The following is a 25,220-nucleotide window of genomic DNA, read 5'->3' as shown; positions in this document are numbered from 1 at the left end:
CTTCAGGGCACCAGAGGGCCAGACCAGGAGCAACGGCTGGAAGCTGACCAAGGAGAGATTCAACATGGAGATAAGGAGGAACTTCCTGACGGTCAGAGCGATCAACCAATGGAACAACCTACCAGCGGACGTTGTGAACTCCAACACTCTGGACATTTTTAAGAGAAGATTGAACTGCCACTTGACTGGTGTACTATAGGGTTCATGCTTGGGCAGGGGGTTGAACTCGATGGCCTCCATGATCCCTTTCAACTCTAACAATAAATGAATGAATGAATGAATGAATGAATGAATGAATGAATGAATGAATGTCTTAAAGTTGCCAAGTTTGAGGACCCCTGCTCCAGAGAGCAAATGTCAGTGGCACCATACTTATTCTCCTCTTCAGCCAAAAAATTCACAACTCAGTTATTGGTGAGAAAAATCTTGGGCACCCATCGCGCACAAATCTCGGGCACATATCACAGCAGCGTTCATGCTCTTAGCGTTCAGGTAGCATATTACAGCGTGCACAGTTGGAGGGAAACGGAATGAGGATGCTCATCTCTAACTTTCACCACAATGCCATTCGATGATCTACTGACCCCTGGCACTGCCCATTCTCTTCTGCTGGCTTCCCGCTACACAATAGTAATACCAACTTCCCCCGCAAACGTTCCCCACGAGGGCTATGTGGCTTATAACTTTACTTTCTGTTCTGTCAAGCTCTCTGGTAGAATCCTCCCGAAAATGCACAGATACAATTTCAGACACAGACACGTTTGAAAATTCAAAACAATGTTCTTTATACCGAAAATGCAAATAAACGAAGCCCTATTATTGTATAGCAAAGAGCACTTGTCTCCAAACAAACTGGTAATTTGTACATGGTATGTTTGTATGTTTGTTTACATGGTATGTTTCTATGTATGTTTGGTTTTTATATATTAAGGGGTTTTAATTTGCTTTTAGTATTGGATTTTATTGTATATTGTTTATGATTGTTGTTAGCCGCCCCGAGTTTTCGGAGAGGGGCGGCATATAAATCCAATAAAACTTGAAACTTGAAACTTGAAACAAGTCCCTTATCAGTTCTGTGATACTTAGCTTGCAGCTGTGAGGCAATTCACAGTCCTTATTCTTTCACAAAGTGAAACACTCTTTGCTCTGGTTTAGTTTCAAAGCAGGAAAAAATCAGCACACAAAGGTCAAAGTCAGCAAAGCAGTCACGAAATATAACGATCAGATAATCCTCCACAATGGCCAAATCCACAGGCTGCTTTTTATAGCAGCCTCACTAATGACCACAGCCCCACCCAACCACAGGTGGCCTCATTTTCTTTGATAATAATCTCTCAGTTGTTGCTGCCTATGCATCGCTCTCCGCATGCGTGGCTGTATCATTAACTCTTGTTCCGAATCCAAGGAGGAGACAGATAATTGATCTCCTTCTGAGCTGCCTGCCACACTCTCCTCCTCCCTGTCACTCATGTCTTTTTGGTCAGAGGAGCCTTCATCAGTAGATTCCACCAGGAGCAAAACAGGCCTGCGGCATGTGGATGTCTCCCCTACATCCACAGTCCTTGGGGCAGGAGCTGGGCCAGAGTTAACTACAACACTTTCCATATAACCCTCGCATATATACGTCTATGTGTATGTCTGTATGAGAAATAATAAAAAATGTTCACACTGTTCCCTCAGTGAGCTGTTTCATTACAGTACCTCATGTGTGGTTTTGACATTTTTTTGTTAATTTATTTTGGAAGGTTAAAACGCTTGCTTCTCTGTGCTAAATTTACCTCAGAAGGATAAGCGAGGCCTTGATTTTATCCCAATTAGTTTCGAGTGTTAACACTTTTGTCAGTTCTCAGGGGCAGAAGTTAACTTTAATTGCATCTTTCCTTATCAGAGTTCAAAAGTAAGTTTCACTTAGTTTGCACTTTTCGTTTGCGCTCTACATTTCCCCCTACGTACGGTTGTAGCTCATGTGGTCTCCATCTTCAGCTGTGGCAGGTAAAGAATAGTAAGAACTAATTGTTTGTTTGTTTATTTATTCATTTATTCATTTGTCCAATACACAAATACATAGGAAGAAAAATAGACATGTAGTAATATATATAAGGGTAAAGTGAACTTAGAAGAGAGGATATATGAAAGAAAGAAAATATATATGATAAGTGAGAGAAAGAAAAGTCAATTGGACAGGGGACGAAAGGCACACTAGTGCACTTATGTACGCCCCTTACTGGCCTCTTAGGAACCTGGAGAGGTCAATCGTGGAGAGTCTAAGGGACAAATGTTGGGGGTTAGGGATTGACACTATTGAGTCCGGCAATGAGTTCCACGCTTCGATAACTCGATTGTTGAAATCATATTTTTTACAGTCAAGTTTGGAGCGGTTCGTATTAAGTTTGAATCTGTTGCGTGCTCTTGTGTTGTTGCGGTTGAAGCTGAAGTAGTCATTGACCGGTAGGACATTGCAGCATATGATCTTGTGGGCAATACTCAAATCGTGTTTTAGGTGCCGTAGCTCTAGGCTTGTGGTTAAGCATTTCTTTTGCCATTAAGAGTGATTGTTTTTTGGCGTCATCCATCACCCTCATTTTATTAACAGCGTTCACAAACTTAGGTGACCCTGTTTATTAATACTTTTAAAACATCTAGCGATATCTGAGAGCTCTGGTTTGGAGTAGTGTTGAAGGCATCAGGCTAGAAACTGGGAGATCATGAATTCTTCTTTTTTAATTTTTATTGAATGTTTTATATTTAAAAAATATTACATTCTAGTTTATGGACAATTATCCCACATTCATTTTACATTCTTTTCTTATCCATTTGTCCCTCTTTGGTATTTATAACAAACAAGCATAACGTATTTATGTATAATATATACATATACAGTGGTACCTCATGATACGAACCCCTTGTCTTACGAACAACCCGAGATACGAACCTGGGGTTCAGAAATTTTTTGCCTCTTCTTATGAACTTTTTCCTTCTTACGAACCTGCCGCCACCGAGAAGCCCCGCCGCCCGGCTGTCGCTTTTTGAAACAGCCGGGGGGCTTCTCAGCATTCTCCTGAACCCGAACGCCAAACCTGAACTTCCGGGTTCGGCGTTCGGGAGGCCGCCGAGAAGCCCCCCCGGACGTTTCAAAAGGTGACAGCCTGGCAGCGGGGCTTTTCGGCGGCCTCCCGAACGCCGAACCCGGAAGTTCGGCAAAAGTTTGGGTTTGGGAGGCTGCTGAGAAGCCTCGCCGCCCGGCTGTCACCTTTTAAAACAGCTGGGGGGCTTCTCAGCATCCTCCTGAACCCGAACGCCAAACCCGAACTTCCGGGTATGAGTATTCCATGGGTCTGAGTACTCTTCCTCATTTATTCTTTGGAGATCATGAGTTCTAATCCCACTTTGGGCACGGTGCCTGCTGGATGACTTGGGCCAGTCATCTTCTCTCAGCCCAGAAAGCAGACAATGGCAAATCATTCCTGAAAAAGCTTGCTAAAAAAAACTTCAGGGACTTGCCCAGTCTCAGAGAATTAGGTACAATTGAATAGAAAGAAAAGCTGTGGATGTATTGTAAATAATATATGGATTGCTTTTTCTAATGATGGGATTTATTACCCACTGGTATCTCTCCTACCATTTTTGAAGGTCTGCTCGTACACTTCAGCCTTCTTCGGGGGATGAAATTACCACCAGCGTGTCAGTCCAGCTGTACAATGGAGAGACTCAGCCGCTCATCATTAAACTTGAAAATATTGGAACAGAACCTCTGGAAAAGCTGGAAGTTACATCAAAAATGGTCAACATAAAAGGTTAATATTCTTGTTTTTTCCAACTGCTGCTAAATCACTTCTGTTTCCTCCTCCTCCCGTCTGCTGAACTGCTCTTTCCATTTCTGCTCTGTTTTGTTCTTTCTGTTTTCTTTTTCTAATTGGAATTACATTTCCTGTACACTCCGTTGCTTTCCTAGAATCGGTTGAAGATTATATCCCTTTAACTTCTCCCTGGCTGTGTTTTATTTATTGCATTTACTGTTTGCAGTTTGCTTTCCTGCGATAGAGCAATTCTGGCAATGTCCAGAAATCTAAATTTCTAAATTTCTTGGAAGTCTATTTTTCCTTAATGATATATATACAGTTGCTTTTCCTTTAAGGCAAAGGGTGGGGGAGGCCATTTTCACCGTCCCCAGGCATTGAATTATAGGTTTGGGCACTCGCGCATGCGCGATAGCACATGCACACGTGTTTTCGGCGCCCAAGGAAAAAAAGGTTCGCCATCACTGCTATATAAGATATACAGTAATACCTCATCTTGCGAACTTAATTGGTTCCGGGACGAGGTTTGTAAGGTGAAAAGTTTGTAAGACGAAACTATGTTTCCCATAGGAATCAATGGAACAGCGATTAATGCGTGCAAGCCCAAAACTCACCCCTTTCGCCAGCTGAAGCGCCCGTTTTTGCGCTGCTGGGATTTCCCTGAGGCTCCCCTCCATGGGAAACCCCCTCCTCCGGACTTCCGTGTTTTTGTGATGCTGCAGGGGAATCGCAGCAGCGCAAAAATGGGTGCTTCGCTGGCAACAGAAGTCCGGACGTAGGGTTTCCCAGTGAGGGAGCCTCAGCGAAATTGCAGCATCGCAAAAACATGGAAGTCCTCGAAACCCCCCTTTCGGACTTCCCTGTTTTTGTGATGCTGCAATTTTGCTGAGGCTCCCCTCGCTGGGAAACCCCCCTGCAGCATCGCAAAAACATGGAAGTCCGGAGGTGGTGTTTCCCATGGAGGGGAGCCTCAGGGCAATCCCAGCAGCGCAAAAACGGGCGCTTCGCTGGCAACAGAAGTCCAGAGGCAGGGCCTCCCAGTGGCGGCGGCTTGGATTTTTAAGGTGAAAATAGTTTGGAAGAAGAGGCAAAAAAATCTTAAACCCCGGGTTTGTATTTCAAAAAGTTTGTATGACAAGGGGTTTGTAAGACAAGGTGTCACTGTATAAGACTATGAGATACAGATATTACATTATGGCATGTGGACTATAGATGGACTGTAGATTCCATTCTGATAGACTCTATATATGTCTTCCTGAAGAGCACTTCACTGCTGAACAGCAGAACCTGGTTAGTTTCTAAAGTGCTTTATATGCTTTACTTACTTAATAAATGTATATGCTACTCCTCTCACGCTTCGCAGTGTGCCATATGTAGTCATGTAAAAATTATCAGTTTCCTGTAATTGGCTTGAACTTCATAGAATGAGATTTGGCTATATACATTCAATGATTCCTATAAGATTACTCCATGCCTTTTAAATCATCACAGTTTGAATCCAGTACGCCTTTCTTCACCTTTTCCACAGATAAACAGACATCTTCCTTTGTGAATAGAATTAAAATAAGTAAGAATAGAATAGAATATAGAGTAGAATAGAAAATAGAATAGAATAGAAATACTTTTTATTGGCCAAGTGTGATAGACCAGTGTTTCCCAACCTTGGCAACTTGAAGATATTTGGACTTTAACTCCCATTATTCCCCAGCCAGCAAAATGCTGGCTGGGGAATTCTGGGAGTTGAAGTCCAGATATCTTCAAGTTGCCAAGGTTGGGAAACACTGTGATAGACACACAAAAAGTTTGTTTCCAGTACAGAAGCGTTCAGGGTACATACAAACAACAAGTGATAAACCATGATCATAATCATAAAATACAATCATCATAAATCATAAGGTACTACATCCAGTGATAGTCACAGCATTCTACTATAAATAAGCAATCAACATAAGTCATAATAGGATACTAATAAAAGCAATCAACATAAACCATTAAATACAGAGAATAAAGTTATAGTGATAACAAGCAAAGGAAATGGGTATTAAGAACGTTGAGAAGGATAGATGGTTTGACATTTCAAGGCACCAGACAAATGTTGTGAGAATTAGTTGTTTAGCAAAGTGATGGCACGAGGAAAAAACCTGTCTTTGTGTCTGGTTGTTTTGGTGTATAATGCTCCATTGTCGTCTTGAGGAAGAAGTTGAAACAGTTTATGTCCAAGCTATGAGGGATCTGTAGATATTTTCAGAGCCCTCTTTTTTTACCATGCTTTCTTTCTAAGGAGCAGTTGAGTGTTAAAATAATGACACATCTGCACGGGGAAATTTTAGCTCTTAATGTAACTGTCACTCATGCAGACATAAAGACAAATTTCAATTTGAGTAGTACATCAGTATAGATTGAAGGCTCTTGTGCTTTACAAACTGATTTATCTGCACTAATAAATGTCATTTTTTAAATCTCCCAATAGGCAATTTTATACATGATTTAAATACATCCCACACTGTGAAGAATTTCAAGTTCGTTCTAGGATGGTTTTGACTAAGGCAAAGGAAACTCTTTTCCCCGCTCCAAAATCATATTCTGAGTTGAAATATAGGAATCATCATTCTTGTTACCTTGGGTGGAAGTAGAAGACTTATGTTTAGAAGACTGACCATATACAACTAACGAACAAAAGTTAGAACTGGCACTTCAAATCTTCAGATACTAAACATAATATAGACTTACCATTTTAAACATGTTTTATGGAAATCCAATTCAACATCAGATGAAGCTTAATTTTAGAGTACATTCTTAGTCAACTATTTTGATATTCTGTTACCTGATTAGGAGGGGAAAACCTTCCCAATTTGTTTCTGAAAATAATGAATATGGTGATACCTCGTCTTACAAACCCCTTGTCATACAAAGTTTTCGAGATACAAACCCGGGGTTTAAGATTTTTTTGCCTCTTCTTCCCAACTATTTTCACCTTACAAACCCAAGCCGCCGCCACTGGGATGCCCCGCCTCTGGACTTCTGTTGCCAGCGAAGCGCTCATTTTTGCGCTGCTGGGATTCCCATTAGGCTCCCCTCCATGGGAAACCCCACCTCCGGACTTCCGTGTCTTTGCGATGCTGGAGGGGAATCCCAGCAGCGCGAAAACGGGCACTTCGCTGGCAACAGAAGTCTGGAGGTGGGGTTTCCCAGCGAGGGGAGCCTCAGTGAAATCGCAGCATCACAAAAACACGGAAGTCCAGAGGTGGGGTTTCGAGGACTTCCATGTTTTTGCGATGCTGCAATTTTGCTGAGGCTCCCCTCGCTGGGAGACCCCACCTCCAGACTTCCATTGCCAGCGAAGCACCCGTTTTTGCGCTGCTGGGATTCCCCTGCTGGGATTCCCCTGCAGCATTACAAAAACACGGAAGCCCGTGTTTTTGTGGGGTGTGGGATGTGGGGTTTCCCATGGAGGGGAGCCTCAAGAGAATCCCAGCAGTGCAAAAACGGGCGCTTTGGCTGGCAAAAGGGGTGAGTTTTGAGCTTGAACGCATTAATCGCTTTTCCATTGATTCCTATGGGAAACATTGTTTTGTCTTACAAACTTTTCACCTTACAAACCTCGTCCTGGAACCAATTAAGTTCATAAGACGAGGTATCACTGTCTTATAATAGCTCTTTTTTGTTGCATTACAGAAATATTGAAGGAAGATGGAAACCATTTGTTTTTTAATTCCCTGAGTAAACATTCATCTCTGCAAAAGCAGGAATATGTGTATTTAACATTGGATTTTGTAATCTAATGCATTAATTGTGTTTCCGTTTGCATGTTTTTATTTTAGGAAAATTGTTCGGTGACTTCTTGAGTTGGAACCTAAAAGATACACTCTCTCAGTTTCCTTTAAAGCCAGGAAGTGTTGCTGTATTTACTGTATATATTAAAGCCAAGCTTGATTTCTCCTGTCACGAAAACCTTCTGCAAGATCTGAACGATGGTGGGTTTGAAGTTTTATCTAATACCAATGGCTATAATTTAAATTTGAACAGGGCTCTCTTAATTTAATATATATATTATTAATATCAATTTTTATATTTTAGATGTGGGTTTTAGATTTGTTGTTTTAATAGTTTGTGGTTAATTCTTTATACAGTGGTACCTCTACTTAAGAACTTAATTCGTTTCGTGACCAGGTTCTTAAGTAGAAACGTTTGTAAGTAGAAGCAATTTTCCCCATAGGAATCAACGTAAAAGCAAATAATGTGTGCAAACTCATTAGGAAAGAAATAAAAATTCAGAATTTGGGTGGGAGGAGGAGGAGGAGGAAGAAGAGGAGGAGGACAGTGGCTGCCGAAGGAAGAAGGTGAGGTTAGGGGAATCAAAAAAAATACAAAACTTTAAGGCTTTAAAAAAATAAAGGGACTCTGAGGTGGCGAGGAGGATCACGTGCTTCCAATACACCTGCTGCAAGGCTGCCTCCTATACTGCGCTAGAGAGAGAAAACCAGGCAAGTTAGAGGGGGGGACCTCCCGCTCCTTTGACCGAAAGGCAGCTGCTGCTGCTACCTGCTTCCTCTTCCTTCCCATGCTGAAGGGCTCTCCTCTCTTCTCGCTCGCTCACTTTGTATCCGGCGCCTTTCCTTCACTGAGGTGACTCCTCGGTTTGGGTGAAGCCGAGTTGATCCGGTTTGTTCCAAGGATCTACTACTCTTTCAGTAAAATAATGAGAAAATATTATTTTACTGAAAGAGTAGTAGATCCTTGGAACAAACTTCCAGCAGACGTGGTAGATAAATCCACAGTAACTGAATTTAAACATGCCTGGGATAAACATATATCCATCCTAAGATAAAATACAGAAAATAGTATAATGGCAGACTAGATGGACCTTGAGGTCTTTTTCTGCCGTCAGACTTCTATGTTTCTATGTTTCTATCCGGCCGGGGCGAAGTGCCCCCTTTTCCCTTTCCATGCCCAGACGCTCTTGGAGGCAGCCTCATGCCGAGTGTATGGGAAGCAGCGCGAAGAAGTCACCACAGCGAAGTTGTTTATTCCCTCTCCAAGCATCCAGAGAAAGGAAAACACTCCGTTTGCTCTGGGCTGCCCAGAGTGAAGGGAGCATTTCTTTTCTCTGGGCCCTGGCAGAAGTTTATTCCCTCTCCAAGCACCCAGACAAAGGAAAATGCTTAAGGAGGCTTTGGATTGCCAAAGCCTCCTTAAGCGCCACCAAAAGGCTCATTTGGTAGCCCAGAAAAGCCTGAGATGGCCAGGATTAAAGGGGGAATGGCAGGAATCTGGCCGGGCCTTTGTGCTGCTTAAGTAGAAAATGGTTCTTAAGAAGAAGCAAAAAAATCTTGAACACCCGGTTCTTATCTAGAAAAGTTCTTAAGTAGAGGCGTTCTTAGGTAGGGGTACCACTGTATTTGGAAAATTGTCAAATTTTGATTGTTTTCCCAGTTTCGAGATGATCCATGTACAAAGCAGACAAGGTTTGTAATGCAACAGTGAACCACTGCTTTTATCATTTGTGCCCCCTCTTCCCCATCGCTATCTACATTTCAGAACGGGAAAAACACTCAACGTTTGATAGTTTTTCAAATATAAAGGACTAGCAACTCAGGGCAGTGCACAACAAATAATAAAAGCAGTGGTTCACTGTTCCGTTACAAACCTTGTCTGCCTTGTAACTGGATCATAATATTGCATGCTCATATGTACATTTGTAAAAATTGCATTGCCATGGATATAATGCTGTCATTCTCATTTTGAGTAAGGCATCCCATCCTCTTGCAATTCCTTTTAAAAATTACAGTTCATTCACACCCAGTGGAGGGTTATCTACCTAAAGAGTAGATAAAGATCATAGTACATAGTGGGAGGTAATGGATTTTTGTTCTTGCTCCTCTTGTCGTGTGTGTGTAAAGCAAAAAAGAAAGAAAAAAGTATAAAATGATAGGATGGACTGCATTTGTCTGTATATTTGCGTTCTGTCGGGCTCTCTGGTAGACACCTCCCAAAAATTCACAGGTACAAATTTCAGACACACACACGTTTGAAAATTCAAAACAATGTTCTTTATAATGAAAATTCACTTAAACCAAGCCCTCTTTTGGTATAGCAAAGAGCACTCGTCTCCAAACAAACTGGTAATTTGTACAAGTCCCTTATCAGTTCTGTGATACTTAGCTTGCAGCTGTGAGGTAATTCACAGTCCTTCTTCTTTCACAAAGTGAAACACACTTTGTTCTGCTTTAGTTTCAAAGCGGGGAAAAATCAGCACACAAAAGGTCAAAGTCAGTAAACCAGTCACGAAACACAACGATCAGATAATCCTCCATAATGGCCAAACCCACAGGCTGCTATTTATAGCAGCCTCACTAATGACCACAGCCCCATCCAATCACAGGTGGCCCCATTTTCTTTTATAATAATCTCTCAGTTGTTGTTGCCTATGCATCGCTCTCCGCATGCGTGGCTGTATCATTAACTCTTGTTCTGAATCCAAGGAGGAGCTAGATAATTGATCTCCTTCTGAGCTGTCTGCCCCACTCTCCTCCTCCCTGTCACTCATGTCTTCTTGGTCAGAGGAGCCTTCATCAGCAGATTCCACCGGGGGCAAAACAGGCCTGCAGCATGTGGATGTCTCCCCCACATCCACAGTCCTTGGGGCAGGAGCTGGGCCAGAGCTAACCACAACATATTTGAAATCAGCTTCCTTCTTTGCTTGAATTATGAACTGTTTGGTATTGTACTGTTATAAAAGCATAAATTGTAGCTGTGGACTAGACAAGCCATTTTTAATTCCCTTCCAAGAACCACCCAACTCTAGAAATTCATAGTACAATGCGAAGAAATGTTACTTAAGAGAACAGGGTAAGAAGAAACGCCATGCACTACATTAACTAAAATTACCATATTTGGGAGCTGAAAGGCGTGAATAATTTTCATTGTCATCTATAAAATGTATATATGGCTTGTTTATTTTAAAACATACATGGTGATTTTCATTTCACTAAACACGTAAATGGAATTTACATTAAAATAATTGTAACGAAGCCAATAAAACAGTAAATGTCATCATGTGTAAAATTAAGAATAATAAAACCAATGGTTATGAGGGAGGACTGCAGTTAGGCTGATAGGGGAAAAAAATGTTTTGCAAATAAAAATCTTTAACCGAAGTCTCTTCTCACTGGGAAGATGATTCTACATTTTAAAAATAATGTTTATTTATTTTATTTATTTATTTATTCATTTGTCCAATACATAAATACATAGGAAGAAAAATAGACATGTAGTAATATATATAAGGGTAAAGGTGAACTTAGAGGAGAGGATATATGAAAGGAAGAGAATATATATGATAAGTGAGAGAAAGGAAAGACAATTGGACAGGGGACGAAAGGCACACCAGTGCACTGATGTACGCCCCTTACTGGCCTCTTTGGAACCTGGAGAGGTCAATCGTGGAGAGTCTAAGGGAGAAATGTTGGGGGTTAGGGGTTGACACAATTACGTCCGGTAATGAGTTCCACGCTTCAATAACTCGATTGTTGAAATCATATTTTTTACAGTCAAGTTTGGAGCAGTTCGTATTAAGTTTGAATCTGTTGCGTGCTCTTGCGTTGTTGCGGTTGAAGCTGAAGTAGTCATTGACCGGTAGGACGTTGCAGCATATGATCTTGTGGGCAATACTCAAGTCGTGTTTTAGGCGCCGCAGTTCTAGGCTTTCTAGGCCCAGGATTGTTAGTCTGTTTTCGTAGGATATTCTCCAAAATTCTGCTAAGTAAATAAGTAGGAAGCTTTCTCAGAATGCAAAATCTCAGAGGCTCACTTAGAAGCAGAGATATTTTCAGTAACTTGCTCTTAAACCGCTTCAAAACCTGAGCAACAAATGTGGAACAAACTCTGAACAGGTTGATAGATGATAATGGGCTGCTCGAGTCCAACTCGGAAAGACTTGGGGGAAAATACAAGAAATATTAGTCCTGGTTTTCCATCCCAGCAAAACATCAGCTCAACCATATCATCTTTACTAGAAACCTATAATAGCTATGTAAAACTCATCAGTCAAAAGGGCCTGGTAATTCCATGGATTTAGCAGCAAAAGTCTTCGCGAGGTTAAGTTAATTAAGTTAGCGGCTAAGACACTCAGCTTGTTGATCAAAAAGGTCGGCGGTTTGAATCCCTAGCGCTGCATAATGGAGTGAGCTCACATTACTTAGTTTAGTTTAGTTTAGTTTATTTAGATTTGTATGCCGCCCTCTCCGAAGACTCGGGGCGGCTAACAACAATAAAAAACAATGTAACAAATCTAATATTAAAAAGTAATCTAAAAAACCCCAATTTAAGAGACCAATCATACCAACAAACATGCCATGTATAAATTCTATAACTTGTCCCAGATTCTACCAACCTAGCAGTTTGAAACATAGAAACATAGAAGATTGACAGCAGAAAAAGACCTCATGGTCCATCTACTCTGCCTTTATACTATTGCCTGTATTTTATCCTAAGATGGATATATGTTTACCCCAGGCATGTTTAAATCCAGTTCCTGTGGATTTACCAACCACGTCTGCTGGAAGTTTGTTCCAAGCATCTACTACTCTCTCCGTAAAATAATATTTTCTCACGTTACTTCTGATCTTTCCCCAACTAACCTCAGATTGTGTCCCCTTGTTCTTGTGTTCACTTTCCTATTAAAAACACTTCCCTCCTGAACCTTATTTAACGCTTTAACACATTGAAATGTTTCGATCATGTCCCCCCTTTTCCTTCTGTCCTCCAGACTAGACAGATTGCGTTCATTCAGTCTTTCCTGATACGTTTTATGCTTAAGACCTTCCACCATTTTTTTTAGCCCGTCTTTGGGTCCGTTCAGTTTTATCCATATCTTTTTGTAGGTGAGGTCTCCAGAACTAAACACTGTATTCCAAATGGGGTCTCACCAGCGCTCTATATAAGGGGATCACAATCTCCCTCTTCCTGCTTGTTATACTTCTAGCTATGCAGCCAAGCATTCTACTTGCTTTTCCTACCGCCTGACCGCACTGTTCACCCATTTTGAGACTGTCAGAAATCACTACCCCTAAATCCTTCTCTTCTGAAGTTTTTGCTAACACAGAACTGCCAATACTATTCTCAGATTGAGGATTCCTTTTCCCCAAGTGCATTATTTTACATTTGGAAACATTAAACATTCCACTGTCTGGATAGTAATGATTCAAGGCTGATTTCAGCTCAGAATAGAGCTGGAAGGGACCTGGGAGGTCTAGTCCAACCCCCTGCTCAAACAGGAGACCCTACACAATTTGAGTCAAGAGCTGTCCAGTGTTTTCTTAAATGCCTCCTGCACCCACAGCTCCTGAAGGCAAACTGTTCATTCGCCTCTTCGCTGCTTGGGAAACACAGAAACATAGAAACATAGAAGACTGACGGCAGAAAAAGACCTCATGGTCCATCTAGTCTGCCCTTATACTATTTCCTGTATTTTATCTTAGGATGGGTATATGTTTATCCTAGGCATGTTTAAATTCAGTTACTGTGGATTTACCAACCACGTCTGCTGGAAGTTTGTTCCAAGGATCTACTACTCTTTCAGTAAAATAATATTTTCTCATGTTGCTTTTGATCTTTCCCCCAACTAACTTCAGATTGTGTCCCCTTGTTCTTGTGTTCACTTTCCTATTAAAAACACTTCCCTCCTGAACCTTATTTAACCCTTTAACATATTTAAATGTTTCGATCATGTCCCCCCTTTTCCTTCTGTCCTCCAGAGTCCAGACTATACAGATTGAGTTCATTCAGTCTTTCCTGATATGTTTTATGCTTGAGACCTTCCACCATTCTTGTAGCCCGTCTTTGGACCCGTTCAATTTTGTCAATATCTTTTTGTAGGTGAGGTGTCCAGAACTGAACACAGTATTCCAAATGTGGTCTCACCAGCGCTCTATATAAGGGGATCACAATCTCCCTCTTCCTGCTTGTTATACCTCTAGCTATGCAGCCAAGCATCCTACTTGCTTTTCCTACCGCCCGACCACACTGTTCACCCATTTTGAGACTGTCAAAAATCACTACCTCTAAATCCTTCTCTTGTGAAGTTTTTGCTAACCCAGAACTGCCAATGCAATACTCAGATTGAGGATTCCTTTTCCCCAAGTGCATTATCAGAATGTTACAAGTCTGTCAGATTCCAACACATTGACCCACTGAAAAATGATAGAGGAACAGATCCCCTGAATTGGTTTTACATTGCTAAGTATACTTTTACATAATAAAGCAGAGAGACAATCATTTTTCAGCCTTTTCCAAAATGTAATTGAAAAGCTGCATTGCACCGTATCTCATAAACCTGATAATTTCAATACTCTGTACATTATTTATAAGTTTCGGTTGTGTGCTCCACAATATTCTTCCGGGCAAAAGTAGTATTGTCACATATTGATAAAATCTAATGACTGCATATTTTCATTAAGAGCCACAGTACTAAATACGTGGTGTTTATTTTCTACTTAGTTATAAATTATTTACCATTTAACCACTATTAATAAAGGTAAGTTAATTACTTTCTCGTACAGTAATGGATTTTAGATTAGAAGTCATTTTGCTATTTGATTGGAGAAGTTGACAAACCTCAAGGATAAAAGTATACTGTCCTTGGAGTCAGAGGTTTTAGACTGATATAGTAATATCAGTCTGTCTGTGTGTGTGTGTGTGTGTGTGTCTGTCTGTCTGTCTGTCTGTCTGTCTGTCTGTCTGTGTGGAGGTGGGATAGGAGAAGGAAGGGGAGGGGGTGGAAGAACGGAGGTGGGGGGAGGAAAGAAAACATCCTCCATGGGATTTTTCTCATTTCTTCTTCTTGCAAAACCTTGCAACTTTGCAACCAGTTGAAGCCGGGTTATTTACTCCCTGCCCCTGCTTTTCCAGACCTGTGTCTGCATAGCAATCCTGTAAAGTGAGCTGGACTGAGAGAGAGGGGCGGCATACAAATCTAATAAATTGAATTGAGAGTGACTATCCAAACGTACTTAGGTGTTTTTCATGGGTAACAACAAATTACGCAACAAATTACCTTACTCCTCCAGACTTCAATTACTACGTTTAGAAAATTTACAGCTACGCTGCCTCCGAAGTTATTTAAATGTTATTCATAAAAGCATACATCACGATGTACTCCCTGTTGGCGACTACTGCACTTTTAACAACAACAGCATATGCGCCCATGACACAGACATACCCTCCGGCCCCCAGCATGTGAAGGCATGTCCGTTTTTTGCTCTCCCCATGCTTAAGAGCCTTTCTAGGAGCTTGGGGAGGGTGAAAATGGGCCTTCCCCTCCCACTTCGGAGGCTGGAAACAGCTTGTTTCCAAACTCCCAGTGGGCCCACAAGACCGGAAAAATAGCTGATGCGTGCGCTGGACCTAACCTCACATGCCCACCAATATGTCTCCGTGCCATAGGTTCACCATCACTGCACTAGACTAAATTGTTATTCTTTAAATATCCCTATTGAGAGCAGAAAAGAACTGGGCTGTCTTTGGGCTTGCTTTCTGAGCTATGAAAACTTTTCTTTTTCTTTCTTTCTTTCTTTCTTTCTTTCTTTCTTTCTTTCTTTCTTTCTTTCTTTCTTTCTTTCTTTCTTTCTTTCTTTCTTTCTTTCTTTCTTTCTTTCTCTCCCCTTCCTTCCTTCCTTCCTTCTCATCCCCTCCCCCTCCCTCCCCCTTCTTTCTCACACATACATACGCACAAACCAGTATCACGTTGCTACCTGGTATGCACCACACTGTGTACCGATAGCGAAAATAGAGTTGCGCACACAGCTCTGTGTCTCTGGCATGCGCGTCCCAGCTAGATTTTGCTTCTGCGCATGTGCATGAACCCAGATCTCACAAGGGGACATGCGTGAGAGAGATTCCAGCAATTTTTTGCTCTCGCTCATTTGCGGAAGCAAAAAGAAATCACCAAAATCTCTCTCGTGCGCATCTCTCATGAGATTTCCCTTCCTGTGCATGCACAGAAGCAAAATCTCGCTGGGACGCATGTGCGTGCACGCCGTGACCTGAAGCTGTGTGCGCATCGCCTGGCCTGAGACAAACACACGTAGGGAATAATGGCAGATTATCCCTTCATATAACGTGTTCTTGTGATGCTGCAGATAAGCAAATTGGAGAAGGTGCGCAAGGAACTGGAAAGCCGCTTGGGAGGACCTTCCTATCGTAGTTACTCTAGGATTGGAAAATGAACTCTTTGGTTTCTGATTGTTGTGTTTATTTTTTCCCCTCCTGATTGAAGAATCAGTTCATTTCTGGGTTAAAGTCAGTACTGTTTGCAGATAGAGAAAATAATAAGAGAAAAAAGTGAGGGTACCAAGGCGCCAGCAAGTAATATATATAAGATGTTAGTGCAGTCAGACGGGGATGTGATCCAAGGATTGACTAAATGGTGGCAAAGTGAGAGGAGCAAGAGATGAATAATATAGTAGAGAATATAAGGAAAACTAAGAATACAAGAGTTAGGGAAATGAGAAGGAAAATATTACATAAGTGGTATTACGCACCTGTTCAACTCGCATAATTTCAGCAGAATGTTAAGGGTATTTGTTGGCATGGGTGCCAAGATAAAGGAGTGTTTATGCCTATGTTTTGGGAATGCCCGGTAGTGCAGAATTTTTGGCAAAAAGTGCAAGAGGATATGAATAGGATGTTAAATATAAGATGGATAATTACTAAGGAAATGGCAGTATAAGTCAAAAGTAATGAGATGGGAGAATTTAGAGAAATAAAACAAGCAGCGATAGAAAGCGCTCAGGCGGTAATAGTCTTGGGTTGGAAGGATGCGACAAAATGGACAATGCAAAATTGGTACCGGTACATGGTGGACCACATTCAATTTGAGATTATGGATAAAAGGATGAAATAATGAAACTGATTTCTGACAACTGATGGGACGATGGGACAAGGTAAGATGATACATGGCGAGTAGGATCCGAGACCAAGCTACAAGGAACAAATTGGAATCACTTTATAATATGTAAATAGATATTTTGCTCTTGGGGTAAAATGGTTTATACAAGAAACACCCGCGATTGGTGGTGGGGTATGAATGTTTGTCTGGTGGTGGGCACAATTCACAAAACACTTGTTTTATGTTGTGTGAGTCTTACATTGTAATTAAAACTAATTAAAAAATTAATTTTTTTAAAAAGTCAGTACTGTACTGTTTGCCTGCACTTCATAAGCAATCAGACCGCCTGATTGCCGCACGAATCCCAGCGACCGGTTAGGTCCCACAGAGTTGGCCTTCTCCGGGTCCCGTCAACAAAACAATGTCGCTTGGCGGGGCCCAGGGGAAAAGCCTTCTCTGTGGTGGCCCCGGCCCTCTGGAATCAACTCCCCCTGGAGATTAGAATTGCCCCCACCCTCCTTGCCTTTCGTAAGTTCCTTAAAACCCACCTCTGCCACCAGGCATGGGGGAATTGAGATATTCCTCCCCCCTAGGCCTTTACAATTTATGCATGGTATTTTTGTTTGTATGGATGTTTAGTTTTACAATAAGGGTTTTTTAGTTGTTTTAGTATTGGATTTACATGCTGTTTTTTATTACTGTTGTTAGCCACCCCAAGTCTACGGAGAGGGGCGGCATACAAATCAGATAGATAGATAGATAGATAGATAGATAGATAGATAGATAGATAGATAGATAGATAGATAGATAGATATCTGAGATATCTCCCCCGGGCCCATACAATTTATGTATGGTATGTTTGTACGTATGTCTGCTTAATAGTGGGGTTTTTAAAATATTTTAAATTATTAGATTTGTTATGAACTGTTTTATTGTGTTGTGAGCCGTCCCGAGTGTACGGAGAGGGGCGGCATACAAATCTAATACATACATACATACATACATACATACATACATACATACATACACAAACAAACAAACAAACAAATCAACCAGTTAGTACCAACTAACTCCTTTTTCTAAGAAATGCAAAGGAATCTGACAAAGAATCTCTGCTGATTTTATTTATCCTAATTGGGTTTGTAGACTACTCGAATTGCAAATGGATGGTAGTGCCACGGATCCCTATTTACACCCGTCATGTTAGAACGTAACATGCAAAATAAATATCAAAACCAATCAATATCAGATAGAGCAACTAATGTAACAGCTAGTTGATATTTATTTAAATTGGCTCACAGCTAAAGGCTAAAATCCATTTCTCGCCTTTGAAATAACAGATTAATAAACTGTAGTCACCTTTTCCCCCCTTTTGGAGAAAAGTCAATCATTTTGATGGCCTGGCAATAAATATCTGTATGATATGAATTTTAAAAGGCAGGCTTTTAGTCACTCCTAAAACATGTAGAATGGCAAATATAAAATATGTAAATTGCTTGTAAAATATTCTTGGTATAATATAATGTCACGTTTATGTTTAAGACTGGTTATTAATATGCTGTTTTTCAAAAAATAATGCTGTTTTACTGGGGATAATTCATACTAATAAATATCCATTCAGCATTTATTGAATATTGCATTATTTGGTCACATTTAGACTTAGCATTTATATTACTTAAAATATATATTGATTACTTCCTCCGCAATTTTTTAAAATACTGCTTTAGAATAAAGTACTGTATTGCCAAAATTCATTATTCCAATTATGAATAAGCTTGGGCTTCTTTGCTTTTTATCTTCACATGGTCAAATTATCTAGCATGTTTAGTTCTGAATTAGCTACAGTTTCCAATCACATTGTAAAACAAAAGAGCAAGTTAGGATTTAGTAGCAATTTGCAATTATTCCAACACTTCTGTTGGGTTTATTGTCTCTATTCTTTTCAAACTTCAGTTCAAACAGTGTGTGAAACATTCACATTTATTTGAATCCGATTCCACCTTATTGGTTCTGTTCATGTGCCATATAGAACTGAAATTATTCAACTAGATTTTAGCCTTATATGCGATATTTGTTGACTATAATTCAGTTTATCCTGTGAGCAATTAAAATTGAGCTTAGTAAACTATGGGAAAAGATACCCTGCAAAAATACAATCTTTAGATAAGAATCTGGAAAGTGTCTTAGAAAATACAATATAGTAATTTTGACTTTTCCCCCCTCATTTTGTAGATGGAATTAGTGTGAGTGGTCTTCCACTTTCCAGTCCGTTTCGACAAGTGATAAAACCACGTATAGAAAATAAGCCCATGAATCCACAGGAAGCTACGAAAGTTGGTGACTTCAGCCACATAAAGGTAGGCGATCAGATTAGTTTTGTAACTGATATTAAATTGTTCTGCCTGGCTGGCTCTGCAATGCGTAATAGTCCAATGAAAAGAAATCAAACACACACGTGCTCTGCTAATCAGCAAACTTGTATTAGATAAACAAAAATAGCTTACTCAAAAAACAGTTCTTAATGTCCAAAAACAATGCAAGGCTTACTTCAGCCGCATACAAAAAACACAGGGAAAAACAAACAAAGACAACCTGGAATGAGCAAAGACATTTCAGGAGTACTTTTGAATCTTTGAAGCAAACAGCAAGTCCCAGAGTTTTCACCTCCCACTTGTCTGAAAAAACTGGGTTGAAAACTCCAACGGCACAGAAACTTCGAAGCAGGAACTACAAAACAACACAGATAACAGCCACAATTTGCCTTGGCCCTTGTTTCCTTTTATCCCGTTAGCCCTCATTAAGGAACCACACCCAGCCCAGGTGCTCCTATAATTATTTGTAATACTCCTTAAAGCGATCCCTTCTTTGCATAGCTCTTCGGCTACGTAGATCAATATATTGATCTGCAGACGAACTCAGCGAGGAAAGACTGTCTGAGGGACTTCAGGCCAAATCCCCTGGGCTGTCTGCTCAATCCTCCTGGCTGTCTGCCATATCTTCCTGGCTGTCAGCCAGGCTTTCACATTCACTTTGTGCCGCGTCTCCAATCTATGGGAGCAACGGCTGGCCCAGGCCCAAACACAACATTAAATCAAGAATGGAAATTTTCCCAGCGGGCCATGTGAGAAACTGGGATTATTGTACTGGAGGATTAACGCCTTCCCACTGCTGTTGCTGACCCCTGTCCCCCACCATCCCTAGGTATGCCCATGTTACACCAACACTCTGCAGTCTGCATTGGTTGCCGATCAATTTCCGGTCACAATTAAAGGGTTGGTTATGACCTATAAAGCCCTTCATGGCATCGGACCAGAATATCTCCGGGACTGCCTTCTGCTGCACGAATCCCAGCGACCGGTTAGGTCCCACAGAGTTGGCCTTCTCCGGGTCCCGTCGACTAAACAATGTCGTTTGGCGGGACCCAGGGGAAGAGCCTTCTCTGTGGCGGCCCCGATCCTCTGGAACCAGCTCCCCCCCAGAAATTAGAACTGCCCCCACCCTCCTTGCCTTTCGCAAGCTCCTTAAAACCCATCTCTGCCGTCAGGCATGGGGGAACTGAGACATCTCCCCCGGGCCTATACAGTTTATACATGGTATGTTTGTGTGTATGTCTTGCTTTTGATAATGGGGTTTTTAGTGTTTTTTAAATTATTAGATTTGTTCTTACATTGTCTTTGTTATTGTTGTGAGCCGCCCCGAGTCTATGGAGAAGGGCGGCATACAAATCTAATTAATAATAATAATAACAATAACAACAACAACAACAACAACAATAATAATTAACAGTACAGGCCAGAAAGAGACAGCTGGAGCAGGGCCGGATATGGCCCCTAGGACATAAAATGCCAAGATCTGTATTAAATGTTTTCTGTGCAAAAGAAAATAAAATATTTAGCCCAGGGTTGAACTGTGAAGTTCTTGCTGCTCTCTAATTGTGATTATTTGCTTGCAGACATCTCATTGTTCAACTAGATAACATCATCAGTGTTAGTGGGTGTGCGGTTTGCTGCCGGTTTATATTTATTTATGCATTCAAATTTATATAGTCATAATCTGGGTGTTGATCCTTGTTTATCTGAATATTGGAAGGAATGTATTTTTTGCTCTTCTTTGCTCCCTTCCTATGATTTTGATTGCCTCTTCAGTGATGTGTAAGTGTGACTTTTATTTCTGTGGCTCTTGATAGCTGATTTGTTTGAATGCCAAACTTCAGGAATTCTCTCACATTTTTGAATTTAGCTTAGCATTTAGCATTTAGACTTGTATACCGCTTCTTAGTACTTTACAGCCTTCTCTAAGCGGTTTACAGAATCGGCGTATTGCCCCCAACAGTTTGGGTCCTCATTTTACCCACCTCGGAAGGATTGAAGGCTGAATCAATCTTGAGCCAGTGGTGAGATTTGAACTGCTGAACTACAGCTTATCTGAATATAAGGCTTCTTTAGAAGAACTTGTGCTTGGTTTCTAGGTTGGGCCCTGTATCCAGTAAGAGTTAGACTCTAACTCTCATAAAATAACGTATTTCATTGTCCAAGCAAAAATTAGTCTTCCTATAAGGCTGGGAATGGACCATTTGCAATATTTTAGGCATTTATATTTTATTAGTTAATCATTAGCTATTTGACATGTCTCATACATCTGTCGGTAAATTTACACAATTTAACATAGGAACTTTATATAGAAATTACTTATGTCAGCTTGACCTACGAATTAATTTGAGTGTGTGTATATATTTGTAGAGCAACTGAAATTTGGAGATATCTGGTATATCAGTAAAAGATATTCCACTGTTATTTTGCTTTATAGTGTTGGCTGCAGGAATAACAAAAATATCATGGGAAATAGTTTATTACTTGGAATTTCCAACATAGGTCAAGAATAAAATACAGATAGAACATGAATATATGAAACTTGTTGAAGTAAAGCAATCTGAGGGAAGATTATCCATTTGTCCATCCATCCATCCATCCATCCATCCATCCATCCATCCATTTTCTATAGCCCCTCAACTCAACCAAATAACTCTACTGTAGATGTAGACCATAGGGTTAAACATGCGAGATGCAGATTTAAATTCTGGTCCCCAAAATCATGGCTGGTGAGACTAGACCAGAGGTCCCCAAACTTGGCAAGACTTGTGGATTTCAACTCCCAGAATTCTCCAGCCAGCTATGCTGGAAGTTGAAGTTCACAAGTTGCCAAGTTTGAAGACCTCTGGACTAGACCATTAGGTTCTACTTTAGACAAGGTATCCTAACTCATCGTGTGAACAGGCTAAATCCAGCAAGATGGGAATCAATGCCATTGTATCAACATAGAGTAGATATCTTACAGCTCTCAAGATCCAGAAAAAAATGTAGTGAATGGTCACTTAAAAATTGGTTGTAAGTCGAGGACTTTCTGAAGGTAGTCCTCATCAAGTGACCACACATCAGTGACTGATCAATGTTATGATGGTGCGTATAGTGACAGCAGTTAGACTTATATAATGCTTCATAGTGCTTTTACAGCCCTCTCTAAGTGGTTTACTGAATCAGCCTCTTACCCCCAACAATCTGGGTCCTCATTTTACAATCTGGGTCCTCATTTTACCCAACTATCTGAGTCAACCTTGAGCCCGGTGATATTCGAACTGCCAAATTGCAGTCAGCTGGCAGTCAGCAGAAGGAGCCTGCAGTACTGCACTCTAACCACTGCATCACCGTGACTCATGATTTAGATTTTCTATAATTTTATTTCATCTAATAAATTTATTAAATTTAAATGTATTAAATCTCATAAATTCTGTAAATGCCCAGAAGGGGCATGCTATGGATCCTTTTGGCCAAAAATCTTTGGTTGGTACTGGGTCCAGGAGAAGAACCTTTTCTGCTGTGGCTTTCACTCTTTGGAACATCTTGTAAGGGCCGTGGTGGCTCAGTGGTTAGAAAGCAGTATTGCAGACTAATTCTGCCAATTGCCAGCAGTTTGACTCTTGCCAGGCTCAAGGTTGACTGAGTCTCCCATCCTTCTGAGCTTAGCAAAATGAGGACCCAGTTTGGTGGGGGCAAGACGCTGACTCTGTAAATGGCTTAGGGCTATAAAACACCACGAAGTGGTATATAAGAGCTATTGCTGTGACTCCCGTGCCCCTTGAGCTGAGAATGGAGTACCTCCCTTATAATACCAGGTTGCAATGCCTTGGTCTCTTCAGCCTTGAAAGATGGTGTATAAGGGGTTTAAAGGGTGACTTGATCGAAGTGTATAAAATCATGCATGGGATAGAAAAGGTGGATAGAGAAAAATGCTTGGACAAGGGAGCCCTCCCTAAAGCTCATAGGTAAGAAAGCGAGGACAAGGGAAATATTCAAGGGAAATATTTCTTCACCCAGAGGCTCATTGGTTTATGGAATTCACTTCCAGAAGAGGTCGTGACAGCTGTCAGCCTTGATACATTCTGTTGTGGTTAGCTCTGGCCCAGCTCCTGCCCCAAGGACTGTGGATGTGGGGGAGACATCCACATGCTGCAGGCCTGTTTTGCCCCCCCCCCCGGTGGAATCTGCTGATGAAGGCTCCTCTGACCAAGAAGACATGAGTGACAGGGAGGAGGAGAGTGTGGCAGACAGCTCAGAAGGAGATCAATTATCTAGCTCCTCCTTGGATTCAGAACAAGAGTTAATGATACAGCCACGCATGAGAAGAGCGAAATTGTATCTGTGCATTTTTGGGAGGATTCTACCAGAGAGCTCGACAGAACAGATTCAAGGCAGGATTAGACAGATTCATGGATACCAACTGTATCAGTGGTTATTGAAACGGATGTCCATGTGCCGCCTCTATGTTGGTTGAGGCAGGCAGGGTTCCCTTGAGTACCATTTGTTGGGGGTTATGGGAAAGGGAGGGTTTTGCCTTCTCTTTCTGCTCAAGATCCCCCTGGACAATTGGTGGGCCACTGTGTGACACAGAATGCTGGACTCGATGGGCTTTGGCCTGATTCAGCAGGGCTCTTCTTAGGTTCTTATGTTCTTAATCACCGTCACCTTTTTAGCCTTTTGAAAGAGCCTCAAAATTGTCTCTGCCGATCGGGTCGGGGTTGCAGTGCGGGCATTCCTTGCCGAAGGCAATTGATAGAATGAGACGATTCAAATTCCACCTCCTGTCTATGTATCACTTCCTATTTTTAGCCAGGGCTTCTTAATTTTTAATGCTCTTGCTTTTAATGCTTTCACGTTTTAATATTTTACATTGCTGGTTTTATGATGTTGCAAGCTGCCCAGAGTCGCTCGACAAGAGAAAGGGGCGGCATGTAAATTTTAACAAACAAACGAAATCGATTTATGTCCCTTAGGAAATGGGTTCAGTTCATGCTACAGGTAGTCCTGTGCTTATGACTGCAAGAGCCGGGGTGGCGCAGCAGGTAGAGTGCTGTACTGCAGGCCACTGAAGCTGACTGTAGATTTGAAGGTCAGCGGTTCAAATCTCATCACCGGCTCAAGGTTGACTCAGCCTTCCATCCTTCCGAGGTGGGTAAAATGAGGACCCGGATTGTGGGGGCAATAGGCTGGCTCTGTTAAAAAGTGCTATTGCCAACATATGTTGTAAGCCGCCCTGAGTCTAAGGAGAAGGGTGGCATAAAAATCGAATAAAATAGATAGATAGATAGATAGATAGATAGATAGATAGATAGATAGACAGACAGACAGACAGACAGACAGACAGACAGACAGACAGACAGACAGACAGACAGACAGACAGACAGATAGAGCCCAACATTTGGAAGAGTCCATTTGGAACTGGGCGGCATGTAAATATTACTAATGAATAAATAAAATAAATAAACATTTCTGTTCCAAAATGAAACATTTGCTAAGTGAGGTTTGTCGCATTTTATTACCTTTTTCCACGGTTAAGTTATTAACAATACTGTAGTTTTAAACTAGTCATACTTATTGTTTAATGAACTTGGCTCGACTTTGCGTATCAGAAGGTCACAAAGGAGGATCACGTGACCAGTGAAGGCCTGCTGTCTTTGGCGCTACTGGTGTGCCCTCCGAGGCCGTCGTGGTCATGCACCTGCCCGTCGGCACAAAATTTGGCTTCTGCGTATCCGCAGCAAGTGAAATCTCACGCGAAGATGCACGCAACAGGGAGATTTTAGTGATTTTTCACTGATATTTTGGGTTCCGCGCATGCGCAGAAGCAAAAAATTGGTGAAAATCACCAAAATGTCACCCGCACTATCTATCTATCTATCTATCTATCTATCTATCTATCTATCTATCTATCTATCTATCTATCTATCTATCTATCTATCTATCTAATAATTTAAAAACACTAAAACCCCCATTATTAAAAGGCCTGGGGGAGATGTCTCAATTTTAAGTAGTTTACGAAAGGTTTATGGGACCTGAGCGGCCGCTGGGATACCTGAGGCAGACTATCTCGCTTTGCAAGAGAAACGTTGGGCTCAAATTGCGGTTGTAAGTCGAGAACTCACCTGTATTTTATATTCTGAAATGCCCTGCCCCGTTGACTTACTTTTTTCTCCCCCTCCTCCT

The 25,220-nt window shown here is 41.3% G+C and overlaps 1 protein-coding gene across 3 annotated transcripts in view; it reads left to right on the top strand.

Annotated features, from left to right (window-relative positions):
* The window catches only part of TRAPPC9 (trafficking protein particle complex subunit 9), a 410,909-nt gene that overhangs the window by 73,488 nt on the left and 312,201 nt on the right, over nucleotides 1–25,220 (top strand). For all 3 annotated transcript variants that reach the window (XM_070748345.1, XM_070748348.1, XM_070748347.1), the window contains exons 15-17: nucleotides 3,631–3,794; nucleotides 7,619–7,771; nucleotides 18,916–19,040. In XM_070748345.1, coding sequence (XP_070604446.1) covers nucleotides 3,631–3,794; nucleotides 7,619–7,771; nucleotides 18,916–19,040 — 442 coding nt within the window. The remainder of the gene's footprint in view (nucleotides 1–3,630; nucleotides 3,795–7,618; nucleotides 7,772–18,915; nucleotides 19,041–25,220) is intronic.

Source organism: Erythrolamprus reginae, chromosome 3 (assembly GCF_031021105.1).
Source record: "Erythrolamprus reginae isolate rEryReg1 chromosome 3, rEryReg1.hap1, whole genome shotgun sequence".
Classification (NCBI taxonomy): Eukaryota; Metazoa; Chordata; class Lepidosauria; order Squamata; family Dipsadidae; genus Erythrolamprus; species Erythrolamprus reginae.
The sequence above is the reverse complement of the archived record's forward strand: the minus strand, read 5'-3'. Positions and strand labels throughout refer to the sequence as shown.